The sequence below is a fragment of the Furipterus horrens genome, unplaced genomic scaffold, assembly GCF_987537825.1.
Source record: "Furipterus horrens unplaced genomic scaffold, mFurHor1.1.pri manual_scaffold_9, whole genome shotgun sequence".
Taxonomy (NCBI): Eukaryota; Metazoa; Chordata; class Mammalia; order Chiroptera; family Furipteridae; genus Furipterus; species Furipterus horrens.
Window position 1 is genome coordinate 99,742,991 of NW_028327179.1, and position 16,161 is coordinate 99,759,151.

General features: G+C 62.5%; 2 protein-coding genes across 9 annotated transcripts; one reads left to right on the plus strand and one right to left on the minus strand.

Annotated features, from left to right (window-relative positions):
- Positions 1 to 303: 303 nt before the first annotated feature.
- Positions 304 to 8,271, minus strand: ZNF467 (zinc finger protein 467). Of its 8 annotated transcripts, none has more exons than XM_090287662.1 (5): positions 8,038 to 8,271; positions 6,063 to 6,137; positions 5,491 to 5,607; positions 4,594 to 4,707; positions 304 to 2,154 (listed from the first exon to the last, which is right to left on the minus strand). In XM_090287662.1, exons 2-5 carry the CDS (start codon positions 6,094 to 6,096, stop codon positions 656 to 658), a joined length of 1,764 nt encoding a protein of 587 aa, XP_090143788.1. In that variant the 5' UTR covers positions 6,097 to 6,137; positions 8,038 to 8,271; the 3' UTR covers positions 304 to 655. The 8 variants fall into 8 exon arrangements, with proteins under 8 accessions (XP_090143788.1, XP_090143784.1, XP_090143785.1 ...); XM_090287658.1 differs by having other exon boundaries at positions 4,594 to 4,722; positions 8,038 to 8,098; XM_090287659.1 differs by lacking the exon at positions 8,038 to 8,271 and adding an exon at positions 7,951 to 8,030.
- A 2,695-nt stretch (positions 8,272 to 10,966) lies between these two features.
- Positions 10,967 to 14,710, plus strand: LOC150002334 (SCO-spondin-like). The gene is given in 9 exon segments (XM_090286921.1): positions 10,967 to 10,971; positions 11,781 to 11,842; positions 11,954 to 12,133; positions 12,378 to 12,602; positions 12,680 to 12,774; positions 13,221 to 13,404; positions 13,494 to 13,573; positions 14,580 to 14,601; positions 14,604 to 14,710. Coding segments are annotated over 9 exon segments (960 nt in total).
- Positions 14,711 to 16,161: the final 1,451 nt, after the last annotated feature.

Sequence of the window (16,161 nt, forward strand, 5' to 3'; positions counted from 1 at the left end):
AGCCCTAGGTGGCACGTGGCACGTGTCTCCATGGGAACGGACAAAGGGCACCTGCCCCCTCTCTGTGCATTCCCCAGTTCCAGCCTTCAACACCTGGCTTGAGAAATGTATGCTAATGGTTCTTCCTCATCAAATTTCTGAGCTAGGAGCAAGGGAGCAGGGGAGTGGTCTGGCAATTAGCTGTATTATATTTTGATTTGGTACAGCAATTACCAGCAGCTGCCAGGACAGGAAAGGAAAGGTCCTCTGTGCGTGGATTAGTCTGGGGTTCCCTCCCCCAGCTCATTTAACAGCCCTAGAGCCTTCAGATTCTGGTTTTAATGACACTGTAAGGACACAGATAACCATTCCTTCCCTCCCCCCCCCCCCAGAGGTTCCTGACTTCTAGAGGATGTCACCGCCTGCTTTCCAGTGGGTTTTCTTGGGGAGAGCCTTCCCAGGACGCAGGCCTGAACTGTGCCAACAAGGGTTCACTCAGCACGTCCCAGAACGTCAAAGCTGGTGTCCTTTCCAGACTTCTCCCCAGACAGATGGAGGGAAGGGAAACGGCCCGCAGGGCCCCGGGCGGTCCTGACGCGTGCTCACCCACTGCGACCCGGGGCTCTCCAACCACGGAGCAGCAGAAGGCAGAGGAAGGGCCGGACGAGAACGAGACTCAGAAGAAGAGTGGGGGCGCCTCCGCCTCCGGGGGAGCGGGCCAGGCTGGGGCCAGGAGGCGAGCGTCGGAGGCCAGGCGAGCCGCTTCGCCGTGGGTGCGCTGGTGCCGCACCAGGTGGGTCTTGCGGCTGAAGCTCTTGCCGCACCGCGGGCAGGAGAAGGGGCGCGAGCCCGTGTGGATGGCCTGATGGCGGACCAGGTTGGTTTTGGAGCTGAAGCTGCGGGCGCAGACGGCACAGGCGTGCGGCCGACTGCCCGTGTGCACCGCCTGGTGGCGGCCCAGGTGAGACTTCCGGCTGAAGCGGCGGCCACACTGCGCGCAGGCGAACGGCCTGGCGCCGCTATGGGCCCTGGAATGAGCGACCAGATTGGGCCGCGAACCGAAGCGACGGCCACACTGCGCGCAGGCGAAGGGCCGTTCGCCCGTGTGCACCCGCCTATGTCGTGCCAGGTGCTGCCCGTGGGCGAAGCCGCGTCCGCAGTCCGGGCAGGAGAAGGACCGATCGCTGGCAGGAGCGTCCTGGGGCACCGCTGCGCTTCGGTGCGCGCAGGCCAGGGGCTCGGCGGCTGCGGGGTCCACGGCGGCGCCCAGTGCGCACTCGTCGCATCCAAAGGGGCGCCCCTCACTGCGGAGCAGATGCTGATGCGTGGCTAGGTTCTTCTTCCAGCCGAAGCCCAGGCCGCAGTCGGAGCAGGCGAAAGGCTTAGGTCCGGGAGAGGACGGGGTCGGAGACGGGGCAGAACCCGGAGAAGCGGGCGCGTCGGGAGACAGCGGCGCGCGGCAGCCCGCCTCGTGCACCCTTTGGTGCCGCACCAAGTGCTGCTTGTGCGTGAAGCTACGTGCGCACTGCACGCACTGGTAGGGCCTCTCGCCCGTGTGGATGCGCTGGTGGCGGATCAGGTGCGTCTTTTTGCGAAAGCGCTTCTCGCACTCGGTGCAGGGAAAGGGCCGCTCGCCCGTGTGCGTCTTCTGGTGCGAGCCCAGGTGTATCTTCTGGCTGAAGCGCTTGCCGCACTCTGCGCACGGGTAGGGCCGCTCGCCCGTGTGCGTGCGCAGGTGGCGGGTTAGGTGCGCCTTCTTGCTGAAGCGCTTGTCGCACTCGGAGCACGGGAATGGCCGCTCGCCGCGGTGGCTGCGCTGGTGCAGCAGCATGTGCGCGCGCTGCGTGAAGCTGCGGCCGCAGTCCGGACAGGCGCAGGGGCCCTCGCCCCGGTGCAGCCTCTGATGCAGCCGCAAGGTCAGCTGGTCCCGGAACCGCCGCTCGCACTCCCCGCAGCCGTAGGGCTTCTCTGCGGCCTGAGTCCACCCGGCCAGCGCGAGCCCGCCCAGTGCCCCTGGGGCTCCCGGTTCCAGCTTATACGCAGCGGCCAGAGGCCCTAAGTCAGGTGCGGGAAAGGGGCCGGGGAGCAATGCCAGATGCTGGGGCCACTCGACCTCCTCCTCTGCCTCATGATCCTCCTCCTCCACCTTCACCTTCCGGATCATCCACTCGTCTCCTGAGAAGTCAAGACAAATCTATTAAGCCCCACGTTTTATTTGCCAATAAACCACCACTCCCTGGAGCCCTGCAATCTGGCCTCTGCTCTGTCTGCTCTTCTGGAAGGTTCCTGGGAATGACCTAATCTGAAGATCACCGCTCTGGCCTCGTCCCTCTGGGCAGATAGGACGCTGGGGAACCACCCTGCTGGGGACTTTCTCCCTGTCGCACCAAGTCCCTGAGAGCGCTTTCCGTGAATCTGAATATGAATGTTGCCCTAGGTTCAGTCCTCAGGCTGCACTCTGGGTTCGAGGCCCACCACGGCGGCCCCAGATCTTCCTGTCCCACAGGCTCCTTTCTGGAACCAGTCTCTCATCTTCAGCTGAGCAGCTCCCCTCCGGAGTCCTGAAAATGGGCTGCAGCTCAGCAGCTTTATGCCCGAACACCTCCCCTTCCCAGGTCTATGCGCTTACATCACTGTGAGAACTGCAGCCTTAGAACCTTTGCACCCCGATGCTCACCTTTGAGCTTCCCCTGCTCAGACTTCCCACCAGTGGCCTTTGTCGTCCCTCCCACTGCCTCTCAAGCCCTGTCCTCTCCAAGTCCGTGCTCACTTCCACGGCCAGGTGGGAAATCCCAGCTTAGAAACAGGTGGATTGCGTGCACAGGAAACCAATGAATGGCGTTAAGCTCTGGAGAAACAGGGAGGGGGCTTTGGGGTAGCAGGTCTGAGGTGTGTTTTCCTGGAGCGTGGCCCCCTCTTACGAACTGCAATGGCCCAGCCCAGAGGAAGCGGCTGCAGGCCCAGACCCAGGGTGTCCAGCTGGGTTCCCCTCTGCCACTAACCAGCAGTGTGGCCTTGGCCGAGCCGTTAGTTTGCTTAAGTGTAAGGGTTAGACTAGATCATGGTTCCCAGACCTGGTGCCTTGTCATAATCTCCTAGGGAACTTCTACCAAAGGCACTGATGGGAGCAGGGCACGTGAATCTGTTTTCTTCCTTTAAAGCTCCCGAAGGGCTTCATTTCTGAGCCCCACGGAACCAGATGACCCGAGTTCCTGTCTGGTTGGAAAAGTCCGTAATAGCCTGAGACTCAGTCACGGCACCCAGGGCTGTCGCCATTACCTCACTCCCAGTCTCCTTACCAATCTATCAGTCCCCAAAAGCTACTTACCTTGTGACATTGCTTTCGTTTTTACTGTGCCCTTCTTCTCAAGAACCACCCAGTGCTCCCTACGAATGGGATAAAATAAGATCTAGCCCTCCTAAGGCGCACGCTGACCCGGTCCAACCTTCCTCCTACTCCCAGGCATAAGCTCTTCACTTTGGCCAGCCTGGTCTGCATGAATGCTGGTCACAGGTCAGCTTTCCTGCTTTGAAGTCTTCTCACATCCTAGAATGTTTTCCTTCCTACACCCTACCCTCATCAGAGCTGGTCTACACCTTTCTCTAAATGTAGCACAAAGCAAAACCTTGGACAAACCCAGTGCATGAGGGTCTGTTTCACGAACGCCTGTAGCGCTTACTGCTAACACCTCCTCGTGGCCTGACTGCTGTCATTTGTGAACTCTCTTCTAGCTCAGGTTAGCGTCTAGAGAGCAGACATCTTGTGTTCTGTTTCCATATGTGTCTAATAAAAATGTGTCTTTCTGTGTCTAACAAAAATGAGGATGGCCACCATTTACTGAGTGCCAACTCTATATGACGTACTGTGTATACATCGTCATAAACCTTCACAAAAAGCATGAAATGACCGTTTCCAGGTGAACAAACTGGGGTGCCTGGAGGTGAGGCAGCCGAGTCAAGATCACCCAGCTGGGGAATGTGGAACCAGGATTCAAACAGGTCTGTGTCACTTTAAAGCCCATTTCTCTCCCCTCTGCCCAACAGACTGGACCTGGAGGCACTAAGGACGTCCTCGTGCAATAAATGACCTCACTCAGGCGAAAGGTGATAAGGTGGGTGGTAGTGGAAGGAAGTGATGGGTGGGGTTGTGGAGACGGAATCAGCTGTTGGATGGCCCTGGGTAACGGGGAGAGGAGTCTAACAACAGATCTGCAGCATCTGGGTACCACTGGGATCAGTGGAGATGCAGAGGAGGGAGCATGTCTGGGGCAAGACAATGAAAGGGTCCACCAATGCCATCTGTCCTCACGGGACTTGCAATTCAAGCCATGGACTTGGGGTGGGGAGGGTGGGGGGAAGGGTAAGACTTCGAGAGGACGATGGCATGATGGTGTGTTTCTCTTGGTGACTGGCCTCTCTGACTTCCGTCGTCTATGGATGCAGAATTCCCTCTGGGTGCTGAAGCTCTACGAGCAGAAAGGTGCCAGGGCCTGGTTCACCTTGTGTTGGAAGGGCCTGGAGTGGCTGCCACATCAGAGAGCAGCTCTGGAGCTTGCAGGGCCCCTGTTCCCTCCACCTGGTCCCCTGGGGGGATGGAGAGATGGGAAGACTCACCTGGGCAGGAGCCGGCAGGCTCAGCCTTCCCCGCTGTGCGTTCCTGGCTTCCGCTGTAGGGAGCCTCAGCCTGTTCAGTGTGGGCACCTTCCTCCAGGCCGGGGGCCTCGCGCCCTGGTAGGGAACAGGCTACCTCGAGCTACCGCAGACGTCCCCATGGACAGAGGGCCCCACTGGCACTAGGAAGCAGGGGAGTTCGAAACCCCACTCCCAGTCCCACGTGCAGGGACTGCACCCAGCTCACGGCATACCTGCAGGGGCTGAATTCTCAGCGCCCAGGGAGCCTCAGGCTCTTTCAATAGGGCTGCTGCTTAGGCCCTGCAGGTTGCTAAAGCCACAGCTGTGAGGCGTCTCTGGATATGTGTGTGTGAGCAAGGACAGCTCCTGCCCCTAGGCTTACATGAGGCTCCTTGGAGGAGGGCTGGGGACCTCCCAGCCCCCAGATGGACCCCAGTTCCATGGCAATCACCGGAGAAGATTGGGATGTCAGAAGACCTGGCACACCCCTCTCTTAGGTGTCTCCTCCCGGTATCTGTTTAGCCACTTCCCTGTTTCAAATCTTGCTCAAGTCTTATGTTCCCACCCTATTTAGGCTCATTTTGCTCCATCCCCCTGCCCCCACCCTGCCCCTGCATTAGTCTCAGGCCCCTCCCCCGCCCCAGCAGTATCCTCTTCTAACAGGGTTTATAAGTGTACTTGTTTTCACACTGGTTGGTTGTTGACTCCCTGCCCTCACTAGGATTACGCTCCTGGAAGGTAGAGGTCTTCCTCTATTTGGTTATGAGGTATTCCAAACATCTAGAATGGCACTTGGTACTTAGCAGGTGCTCAATAAATATTTGATGAAGAAAGGAAGGTTCTGCCCTGAGCCACCATCCAGGGTTCCCACTTACTTACCCGAACAGGGGCGCAGTACTCTCTCTTCCCCGGGAGGGCACATCTGCTCCTGGGCATTATGGGACCCTTCCCCAGGCTCACTTTGGGGGGCCAACTCCGGCCGTGCCACAGAGAATCCTGTTCCAGGTAGAAGGACGGGTTCAAGTCAAGCATCCAGTACAGAAGAGATGATCCAAGGTGGGGACTCTTCCCCTTCCCAGCCCACCCAAGGGGATCTTTCCAGCCTGCTCAGGAAGGAAGGGTCCCTGGTCAGCATGGACAAGGGACAGCCATGCTCCCCAGCAGTCTGGCCAGGGGTCAGCCTCAGCCCCTTTGTGTTCAGTCAAGGACAGGGTGGATTAAATCTCCTGGTGCTTTGTGAGTACACATGTGCATGCGTGTGTGAATGGGCCAGGCATTCACAACCACCCAGATGAGACCCAAAAGGATGCTGCATTCAAGGTTCCAGGGCTCTCAGAGGTGTTGGGGCTGCAGTCTCTGAGGACGGCTCTGCCTTCTTTATTGCAGAGAAGTGGAAGCCCAGCAGGCCCCTGCGTCCCCCCCACCCGGGGCCTTCAGTTCTGCTGGCTCACCCAGGGAGCCGAGGGCCTCCAAGGTCTCTCTCATGGCGACCCCAGTAGCTCCGCCTGGGGACCGGGCTGCGCACCCTAAGGAGAAAGGACATCCTTGCTCAAATTCTCCTTCCAGGAGGCAGCTTCCACCGGGGCCCTGGCCCTGCCCAGCCCCTCTCTCCCACCAGCTCTCCCCAGGAGCTCTGCAGGAGATGTCCCCAGGTACAGGCGAGGGAAACGAGGGAAGGTGGACTTCAGGGAGCACAGAGGTCTTACAGGGGCCCAAGGAGCTCTTGAAACCATTTTTGCAAGCTCTGGTCTGCTCCAGAAGTCAGCAGCACCCCTCAGCTGGCAGGTCTCTGGGAGCCAGCCCCAGCCCGTCAGTGATCCTGCCCAGGGGTGGCGGGGAGGAGCCTTTTCTCTGGGGAGTGTGGGGGGGGTGGGAGACGGGGGGGGGGGCAAGAACCTCGTCTCCTAGGCCCTCCAGCTGTCACTGCAGAAGCTGGTGAAATAGGAGCCAGCAGAGGGGCGGAGGTGAGTGTCACTCTTGGGCAACTGGTGGGGGAGGACCTCAGAGGAGGGTCCTCGCCGAAGGCAGGAAATGGTTCTTGCTTCCTCTCCCCAAAACCACCTCGCCTTCCTCGCGGGGTTCCCCCGCCCACCCCACCCCGTGCGCAGGGCCACCCCGCCCAAGTGCCCCTGCCTCTTTCCTCCTCCGGCGGGTGCCCTGCCCCTCTCCCAGCGGACTCCCCTCCCCCCAAATCTCCCTGGCAGCCTTCCCTCTGCCCTCCCTCTCCTGCTCCCTCTCTCCCCGCTGGATCTGGCTGGCTCCCCAGCTCCGCCCCTGCCTCGCCCCTGCAGCTCCGCCCCCTGCCCGCGGCCGACGGGCCAACCCCTCCCCGCGCCCCTGCCCTCCCCCCGCCCCCGGCCCCCGACTCCCCGCGAGTGGCCGCAGCGCGCCCCTCCCCCTCCCCGGGCTCCGGGCGCCTTTCCCTTCCCTCCGGTTCGCCCGGCTCCATCCCCTCCCCGGTGCACACCCTCTCCCTTCCTTTCCCCTCCTCCTTTCCTTCCTCCCCGCGCCGCCCCCTCCCGCTGCTCTCCCCCACTCCGGTCTTCCCCTCCCCCCCTCCCCCACTCCGGTCTTCCCCTCCCCCTCCCCCCCCACTCCGGTTTCCCTTCCTTCTCCTTCCCTGCACCTCGGTTCCCTCCCTCCCCTCGTCGCCCCAGCCCTCCTCTCCCTCTCCCCACAACCCCCTCCCCGGCCCTCCTTCCCCTCCGAGGCCCCCGGCTCCCTTCCCCCTCTAGCTCCCGCTTCCCCTCCCTCCGGGTCCCCAGTCCCCAGAGCCGCGCTGCCCCTCCCCCTCCCAGTCCGCTCCCCGGGCTCCCCCGACACCCGGGCCCCTGGCCGCCCGCTCCGGGCCGTCTCCGCGGGCCTGCCCTGCCCACCCCGGCCGCCACACACCTCCGCTCCCCTCCCTTCCCCATCTCTGCCCCCCTCTGACTTCTCCACCCCCCCCCAAGTTTGCCTGCGGACCCGACCCCTCCGGTCCCACCCCCCGAGCCTCTGCGCCCAGACCTCGCTCCACATCGCGGCCGCTCCCCGGCTCCCGGGCACACCTGTCAACGCCCTTCTCCCGTCCCGGCGGGCCGCCCCCCACGCCGCGTTTTCCTTTCCCCATCCCTCCCGCACCCCCCCCCCCCCAGCCTCCTCTCCCCCTCGGGGCCTCGCACCCTTTCCCACCGGAGTAACCCCCGCCCCTCTCCCCAGCGCCTGCCCTTCCTCCAGCTCCCCGGCGCTTCTCTCGGCAACCCCGACCCCCAGCCCGTCCCCCCAGTCCTACCCCCTCCTCGCCCTTTCATTCCCCCCACCGCTCCCCCCCCCCGTGCGCCCCCACCCCGGGGCTGTCACCTGCGCGGGGCGGGCATTGACTGAGCGCCGGGGTGGCGAGGGCAGCGGGCGGAGCCGCCGGCCGCTCGGCGCCTCCAGGGCCCGTACCTGGCGGGCGGGCGGGCGGGTCGCCCCGCTGCTGCCGGGACCCCGGCGTGTCCCGGCCTCCGGTCCCGCACGGCTCCGCTCGAAATGGCGCCCGCTGCCCGCAGCTCGGGTGCGGACGGCCCGAAAGACTGACAGACTGACAGCCCCGAAACTTCGCGGAGAGGGGAGAGGAAAAGACGCGGGGGGAGCGAGAGCGGGGACCGGCGCCCGGCAGGGGGAGGGGAGCGAGGAAGCGGGAGGCAGGGGCCGGGGTGTCCGGGAGTGGGGCCGCGGGCGGGCGCACGGTGGGGCCGGGCGGGCCGGTGACGGTCTGGACGGAGACGGCCGAGCAGGGGATGCGAAGTGGGAGCGAAGGAACGGGGAAGGGGCGAGGGGGGAACGGAGGAGGGAGAGGAGGCTGGGAGGACGAGCGCTCGGCGGCCAGGGGGTGCTCGCAGGCGCCGGGGGCGGAGCCAGGGGTACGGCGGAGCGCGGGGCGGGGTGGGGGTGAGGAGTTGGGGGGACGAGGAAGGGGCGTGTCGCGGAGGGGAGCCGGGGTCTGCGCTGCGGTCTGAACCGCGAGTCCCCGCGGGAGGGTGTCTGCGCCACGGTCCCGCGATGACATCGTGTAGCCTGTCGGTCGGCGGGGTCGGTCTGGGGAACTCCGACCCCGCCCCGCTCTCCACCCCGATCCCACCCAGACGCACCCCGACCCACACCTTTCTGCCCCGAGTCCGGCGACCTGAGACCTGCCTCGGGAGCCGGGCCCCTTGGTGCCGTGGGGTGAGGCCGAAGGAGTCAGGGTCGGGCCCCTGCGCCCGCCAAGAGTGGGCCCTTCGAAGTAAAACCAGGCGTCGGCTGGGGGCTTCGGGCTCGGTAACCAGCGAGAAGGCGGGGCTGGAGGGAAGGCCCCCAGGGGCCAGGTGAGAGTCGGGCTGGGCGGAGACTCTCGAGGGCGGGGTCCAGGCGAGGGGGCTGCGGGGAGGGGGAGCTCCCTGGGCAGGATGGGGGGGGGGCGGTGGCGCTGGAAAGCTCTCGCAGTCAGGTGTGCGGGGGTGTCCTCAGCCCTCAGGTGCCGCTTCTCCCTGTCCGGGGTTATCCTGTTTCTCCTTCGCCTCACCTCCTGGGCACCTAACCTGTTCTGAGACGTCGCCACTTCCTGTCCTCCAGAGCTGAAATAGGGGTGGGTGTTCCAGACCAATCTCTCCTGGGTTGCAGCCCCCTCCCCCTTTTAGGGGAAAGGGCGCTCCTGACTAGTTTCTCCCAGTCCAACGCTGCCCTATCAGCAGTGGCTGGGATCCAGAGCTGGGGGGCCCGGCCAGGTGGGTGGCCCTTGGAGCACAGAGAGAGGAGGAGCCCTTCCCTGCCTGGTCACAGGCAGGGATACCAGGGGACAGAGAAGCATGGCACGCAGCGGGGGCACCATCAATATTTGTTGATGTTTAGGGTAGGAAGAGAGGCTCTGGAGCAGGTGGTGCCTGGGAGAGGGGGCATGGTACCCCTAAGGCATCAGCTGCGAAAGGCTCTTCTACCTCCTGGATGGGCTGTTTCGGGGAGTGGGTGCCCAGTCTTCTCCTGGCCCTGGGAGCAGAATGTGTCCCTGTGTGCTGGGGTGGGGCACCAGCTCCTGGGACTCCCTGTGAGACCCGCAGTGGGACTGTGAGCGTGCGAGGTGTGAGGGCGAGAGTGTCCGGGTGTGCATGTGGGACTGGGACCTGGGCACTGTCCACGCCCTTTCTGAGGACCCCCTTGGGGAGCTCCCCAAGGAACTCACGGCACCCTCTGTGGGTCCCAGGACCAGCGATGGGCCCAGAAGAAATGCCTAGCTGGGACTCTGGTTCCCCACAGCCCCCTCACCCCAGGAAGGGTGACTACGTGTGATGCTAAAGGGGCGTCAGGTTTAGGGGACAGAGGGTTATGGAACAGGAGACCCAGGCCACACTGCAGCCTGGGTGTACTGGGAGCTTCTAACCAGGATGCAACCAGGATTCCCCTGGGCCACCTGCTGCCACCCCTCCCAACAAAACGGGTGCCGAGGATTATCCCATCCGGCTGCCTTGCCCCCAGGGCCGCTCAGCCTCCTGCCCTGCCTTCCCACACAGGGCACGCCTCCCTGAGGTTTGCTGTCATTCCCTGGCCAGGTCTTCCTGGTTCTGAACCGCAGGGACCCTAGGAGATTCTCAGGAGGAGACCAGGGTGGACCCCGGCAGCGGCACATAGCCACCTCAGGAGGACGTGGGACCGCAGAGGAAAGGGCACAGGTCACTTCTCTGTGTCTGCACAATCCAGCCTCCCTGGACCCAGCTCCGCCTGCCCCCTGCCCCTCACCTCCAGGGTGCCTGGTGGCAGAGTGGGAGGGAGGAGGCAGGGAAGGGAGCAGGGGAGAGAATCGTGAAGTCAGGATGGTAGGGCTGGAAGGCCAGAGCCATCATGTGGTCCTGTGACTCTTAACCCTTTTGTGGGGTCATGGCCCCCCCGTCAATCTCAAAAGTTATAGAACTGCCCTCAGAAAAAATGTGCACACACCCAATTCATAGTGTTTGTGGAGCCTGAGTCCCACCTGCATCCCTGGGAGGCCCCTGGAGTTTTTACTGGTGAGGAAATCAGGTCCCACAGAGGGAGGCTGGCTTGCCCAGAGGTCACATTAACTTGTAGTAGGGCTGAGAGCGTGGAAATATCAGAGGCTCAGTGTCTGACTGTGGCCCGGGACACATGTACCCCTTCCGGACCTCACATGCACACACACACACACACACAGAGTAGACAGGCAGGAAGGGGACTGTTTCCCAGGAAAGTGGGCCTCTGAGGGGATTGTGCCACGTGCGGGCAGGTCCAATCCAGTTCCAGGCAGCTGGTGCCCGGGGCATGGGGCTGGGATAAAGCCTCCCAGCTCCAGCATGCGAAGCCGATTGGACGCATTGACTTTGAGGCTGGGCTGCAGTGGGCCGCCATGTGGTGGGGGGAGGCTGTGGGGTGAACTGTGGGGGCACCATGCTGCTCCCTGCCTCCCTACTTGGGACGGCATGGGCACTAGCTAACGGGTAAGCAGCCCACCCCATGGCTGGGACCCTCTTTTCCCTCTCTGCCTCCTGCCCCAGGACTGGGACCCTCTCGGGCAGCCACACTCCCCTCCTAACCTCAGCTTCCCCCTCAGTTCACTCACTCCCCTGGGAATTGGCTCTTTCAGGAGCAGGGTCACAGCACAGGGCTTCTGGGTGATGGGGGACAGGGGCAATGGCTCTCATTCCCATCCACGGGCAGGTGTTGGCATGAGCAGAGACCCTTTTGTTGGAAGAGGAAGGGACCCGCCCCCCCCCCCCCCATCTGGAGGACCTGGTGCCCTGCGCCAGCCTCTACCACTACCTGCGCCTGGCTGGTGACTAGACCTGTTCACAGGTGGCTGTGCAGGGCTCTGTCCCATCTACAAGTGAGTGAGGATCAGAGTCTGGGTTCCGGAGTGAAGAGGCCACATCCTGAGAGTGGGGGAGGCCTGGCTGTGACCTGGAGCAGCAGGCATTTGGGAGGCACGTCTGGGTGAGCTCTCCAGGGGCAGCGTGGCGATGCTCAGTGCCTCCTTCCTGTGCCTCCCCTTGAGTCAGCCTCCCCAGCTCACCTCATGGGGAAATGAAGGCCAAGGGACAGTACCTGAGACAGTCACTCAGAGAGCAGGCCACCAGATTGAATGACCATCCCAGGCCATTCCCAGGGGTGGGGCTGAGCTGAACACTAATGTCTTCTCCCTTCTGTCTGCTTGGCGGACTCAGGCCCCCAGCCACCCGGCCTGCTGCCCAGGCCGGGGGGGTGGGGGCCGCCCACTGCACTGTCGGTAAGTGCCCACATCTGCGGTTTCACGGAGGCAGCAGGCTGCCTGCGGAGGGGAGCTGGGTCCAGGCTGCCTGACCCGGCCCGGCCGCTTCTCTCCCTGTACCCACCACAGCCCTTACAGACACCAGCCCCGAGGGCCACTGCTCTGCCACGTGGCAGTGCCAACCTCAGGCAGGCTCAGCTAATTCTTCTGCAGGCAGCCTGGAGGAGTGCTGTGCCCAGCCTTGGGGACACAGCTGGCCAGATGGCCACTCCCAGACCTGCCTCCGCTGCTCCAGCCAATGGTTCTCAGGTGGGTCCCCAGCCTGCCAACAGGCACAATTCCAGCCGCCACCTGCTGCCCCCTTAGGCACTCCCACGTGGAGTTCTGGAGCTCCAGGGTCTTTCCACCAAGGCCATGCCCACTCCCCTGTCCTCTCAGATGAGCCACTTCGCATCCCCTGCCCACCAGAGTGACTATGATGGTCCACCTGCCTCCAGCTTCCTCCACTGTCCTCTGTCACATTCAGACGCTCACAGTGGTGCCTCTCCTGCAGGCAGTACCCCCTCTCCAGCCCTCCTGCAGCCCCTGGCAGGGGCCGTGGCCCAACTCTGGAGCCAGCACTAGCAACCCTCGGCCACCTGGGCCAACTGGTCTGGCTTCCACTACCACTTCCTGGGCCGCTGCACTTCCCTGCTGACAGGTGGGGCTGATTCCACCTGGGCTGTCCACCTGAGGCCCAGGGGCCACCGTCCTCAGCCTGGGCACTGTCAGCTGGTGAGAGACGCAGAAGGGGATGGACACAGGGAGGGAGCCGAAGTGGGAGGAGGAGAGACACTGACCACCTCACCCATTACTGGGTGGTGACAGGACCAGAGGAAGTGCTGACTCAGGGTGGAAACGGCTCTGTGAGTGGGCAGTGGGTACCTGATGAGGAGTCTCAGCTCTCCCCGGTAAGGGACAGTCTGCCCACCCCAGGGAGGGGCTCAGCAGGGCCGCAGAAGGGGGAGCTGGGGTCTGAGCTTGCTGCTGGCTCCTCATCTCCCAATGCTGTTGGGGGGCATTTGGAAATGAGGCAGCCAGAAGTCGTGGGGCTAGTACCCTGCCCCCCGCTTGCAACCCACCCCAATAGCCCCCTCAAAGGATGACCTTGAGCAAGTCCCTCTGCTTAATCACTTAACCTCTCGGAGCCTCAGCTTCCCCACCTGCCTCCCAGTGCTGTGAGGAAGGCTTTGATGCTAGGAGATGGGAGATTCTCCTCCCAGGACTTTGGTCCCAGCTGGACTCCATGGCGCGAGGCAGGAATGGGGTTCTCTGTTTAGAATTGTGGGAATCCATCCCTTCTCCTCCCTTCCCTGGGCAGTCTGAGCCCTAGAGTCACGGTAGGAGGAGTGGGGAGTGTGACCCCCACTTCCCCTGCCCAGGGCTGAGCTTGCAGTGGCAAGGGGACTGGCAGGTGCTGGCAGAGGGCCTGGGGCTCATTGTGCAGCTGGACAGGTCCAGTTCGGTCTCTGTTTCTGTGGACCCCGAGCTCCAAGGACAGACTCAAGGCCTCCGTGGGGCCCACAGCGGTCAGCAGGGACGTAAATGGGGAGTGGTAGTGTCGCTGGTGTAGGAGGGGAGAGGATACTTAAGACCTCAGACACAGTACCTCTGCCTTCCCCTCCCCCAGATGGCTTCTTGGAGCCAGGAGGGGGCCTGGCTGCATTATCGGTCACCTTTGGGAATTCCTGGGGGCTCCCTGACTCCGAGGTGAGACGCAGCCCCCTGGGAGCCTGGGCTCCCTTGCTCACCACCTATGCAGCCGACACCTAGCTTCTCCGACACCTTCAAGCCTCTGTTCCGTCTCTCGAAAGTGACAGGTCCTGTCCCTCTCCCAGATCCTCAGGGAGGAAAGGCGAGCCCAGGCCCCACGGGAGCTCAGTGGAAGGTGCTGCCCACAGCCTCAGCTGCCTGTGTGAACGGACCACCCAGGGGACGCACTCACTGACTGGGTTGCCAACCAGTTTTGGTTAATTTGCCAATTATCAAGCCTCCTGCCTACGGTGACCCCTAACTCCCATGCCCCCCACCCAATCTGGCCACTTTGCTGCCACGCCACCCCTCACCCCCAAGCCCCAGGATGATGTCTGGGCTGCTGGTCATGACGGTGGAGCTTTGAAGCAGCTATGGAAGACTCCGGGTCCCTCAGAGTGGATGAAGAAACTGCTCAGACACTCTCCATCTGAGGAAGGAAGGGAGGGGGTTTTCTCTGAGGAAGATCGCCCCCGTTTCTTTATTAGCCCGGGTTTTTATGTACTTTCCACACACGGGAATGCATAAGGAAAACAGGCAGCCCTTCCCCAAATGGTAGGGAGGGAAAGGGAAGTGCAGATCAATACAGGGTCGCAACACCCAGGTATGTTACACAAGGTCAAAAGCATTTCCTCTTACTTAATCTTCTGTTCTTCACATCCTACTGACAAGGATTTGAGGCTATTTAGAGAAAAACAGAGCAGGTTCCCTTTTCCTTAAAAGCCTCTTTGTATTTCTATTCTATCTTTAAAATCCCCTGGAGGGTGGGACTCATAGCAGGCATGAAAGGTAAGGAACCTGCTGGTTAAGACCCAAGTTCCTGTTTGGGGGCGGGCTCCACACAGTGGTTGTCAAAATCTTTCAAATCACGCCTGCCTGTCTCCCACAAGCAGTGGCTATTTTTCTGGTTTCCTTGTGAATGTGCCTCATCCCTGCCCCCTGGCCTGACTCCGGTTGTCCCCAGACTGGGTGTGTGGGTGCGGTGGAGCAGCCCAGGGCTGCAGGGGGCCAAAGGGCACAGGCGCGGGCATGGAAGCTGGCCAGCTGCGGGCAGAAGCCCAGGAGCCCAGGGGTCCTGCGGCGAAGGATGCATGAGCGCCCGGGGCGGCGCCCTCAGTGTGCCAGCGCTACCCCACCCCGGGGACACGGCGCTGGTGGGTCGGCGGGCCTCGCTGGCCCTCTGCTGGGGTTAGAGACCGCCGCGTCCCCTCTGATCCCTCCCTAATGCTATCTGCTCAACCTGCCTTCCCTTCCGGGGACCCCTACAAGTGACCTGTGACCACTCATGGCTTAATTGGTGGCCCTGCTTAAAGACCTGGCAGGTGACCTACACCTGCTGACCTCTGACCCTAACCGGAGGAGAGGGTGCCGGGGGAGGCACCACGGTGTGTGTGGGGGCAGTACGCCCCTGCCCCTGGGTGTTGATCCACAGGGTGCCCTCCCACCCGTGTGCGCACAGCGCGTGCAGGACGGCCGCTGGCCCTGCCCTCCGAGGGCGCGGGGGGCGGGGACGGGCACTGCCTCCCTTTGGTGGGCGGAGCTTCTTCGCTGCAGCGCAGGTTGCCGCTTCCTTCTGGCGCAGGTGGGCAGAGGAATAACGGGGGGCCTTGCCAGAAGAGGGGCCCTCCTAGGGCTGCTCTGGGGGAGAAGTGACCGTAAGGAGACCACTAAATAAATGAAGAAAACACACAGTCGTCCAGGGAAAAGCCGAGGGAGAACCGACTCTGAGGGAGGATGGCTGCAGCGGCCCGCAAAGCCTCCCCTTTGGGTTCTCACTTCCTCCTTGGGTTCCCGTGAAAGTCCTGCTGTCGTCATCCCGCCCCCGCCCAGGGGCACAAAACAAAATCCATCCTGGCAGCCCCTTCTCACAGCTGGGGCCCATCGGGTTTGTCACAGGCTTCCTGCAAAACAATCCCAGGGGCCAATTAGTAAGATTAGGTGACATTCCAAGTTCAGGCCTAGGCAGGTTCTTACACACACAGACACAAACAGGTGTGCTCACATGACATCTGCTCATGCATGGGCATGTAGATTTAGCATGTGTATTTGCACAGACACACATAGACATGAACAAACATATCCCGGGGAGGAAAAAGGGGAGTCATCTCGCCCCAACACGTAGACATGCATAATACACACGTGCGCACATACCTACATACACGTGTGAGTCCGGCTGGCTGGAAGGTGCGAGCTGCCGCCAGGTGTGTGCTATAAGTGTCCCGGGGAACACCTGTTCTTAGGTCTGCCCCGCCCCCACCCCCTATTCCTCACCATCTGCCCCAGGACTTGGCCCAAAGGCAGCTGCTGATTGTGCTGGAACATGGGGCCTGCGACTCTGGGAGCTGCCTCCTCCACGCCATCTCGGTCTCCCTGGGGGACACCCACGTCCAGCTCAGGGACCCGGGCAGCCTCGGCTCTCAGGGTACCCACCTACTAGGCCTTCTCTCCTGGCAGCTCTCAGAACTGTGGCTCAGGCCCTAGAAGCCCACTGTTACCACTCCTCTCCCTGAAGGCTCTGGCTCGTTCCAGCACCTTCTGTCCACACT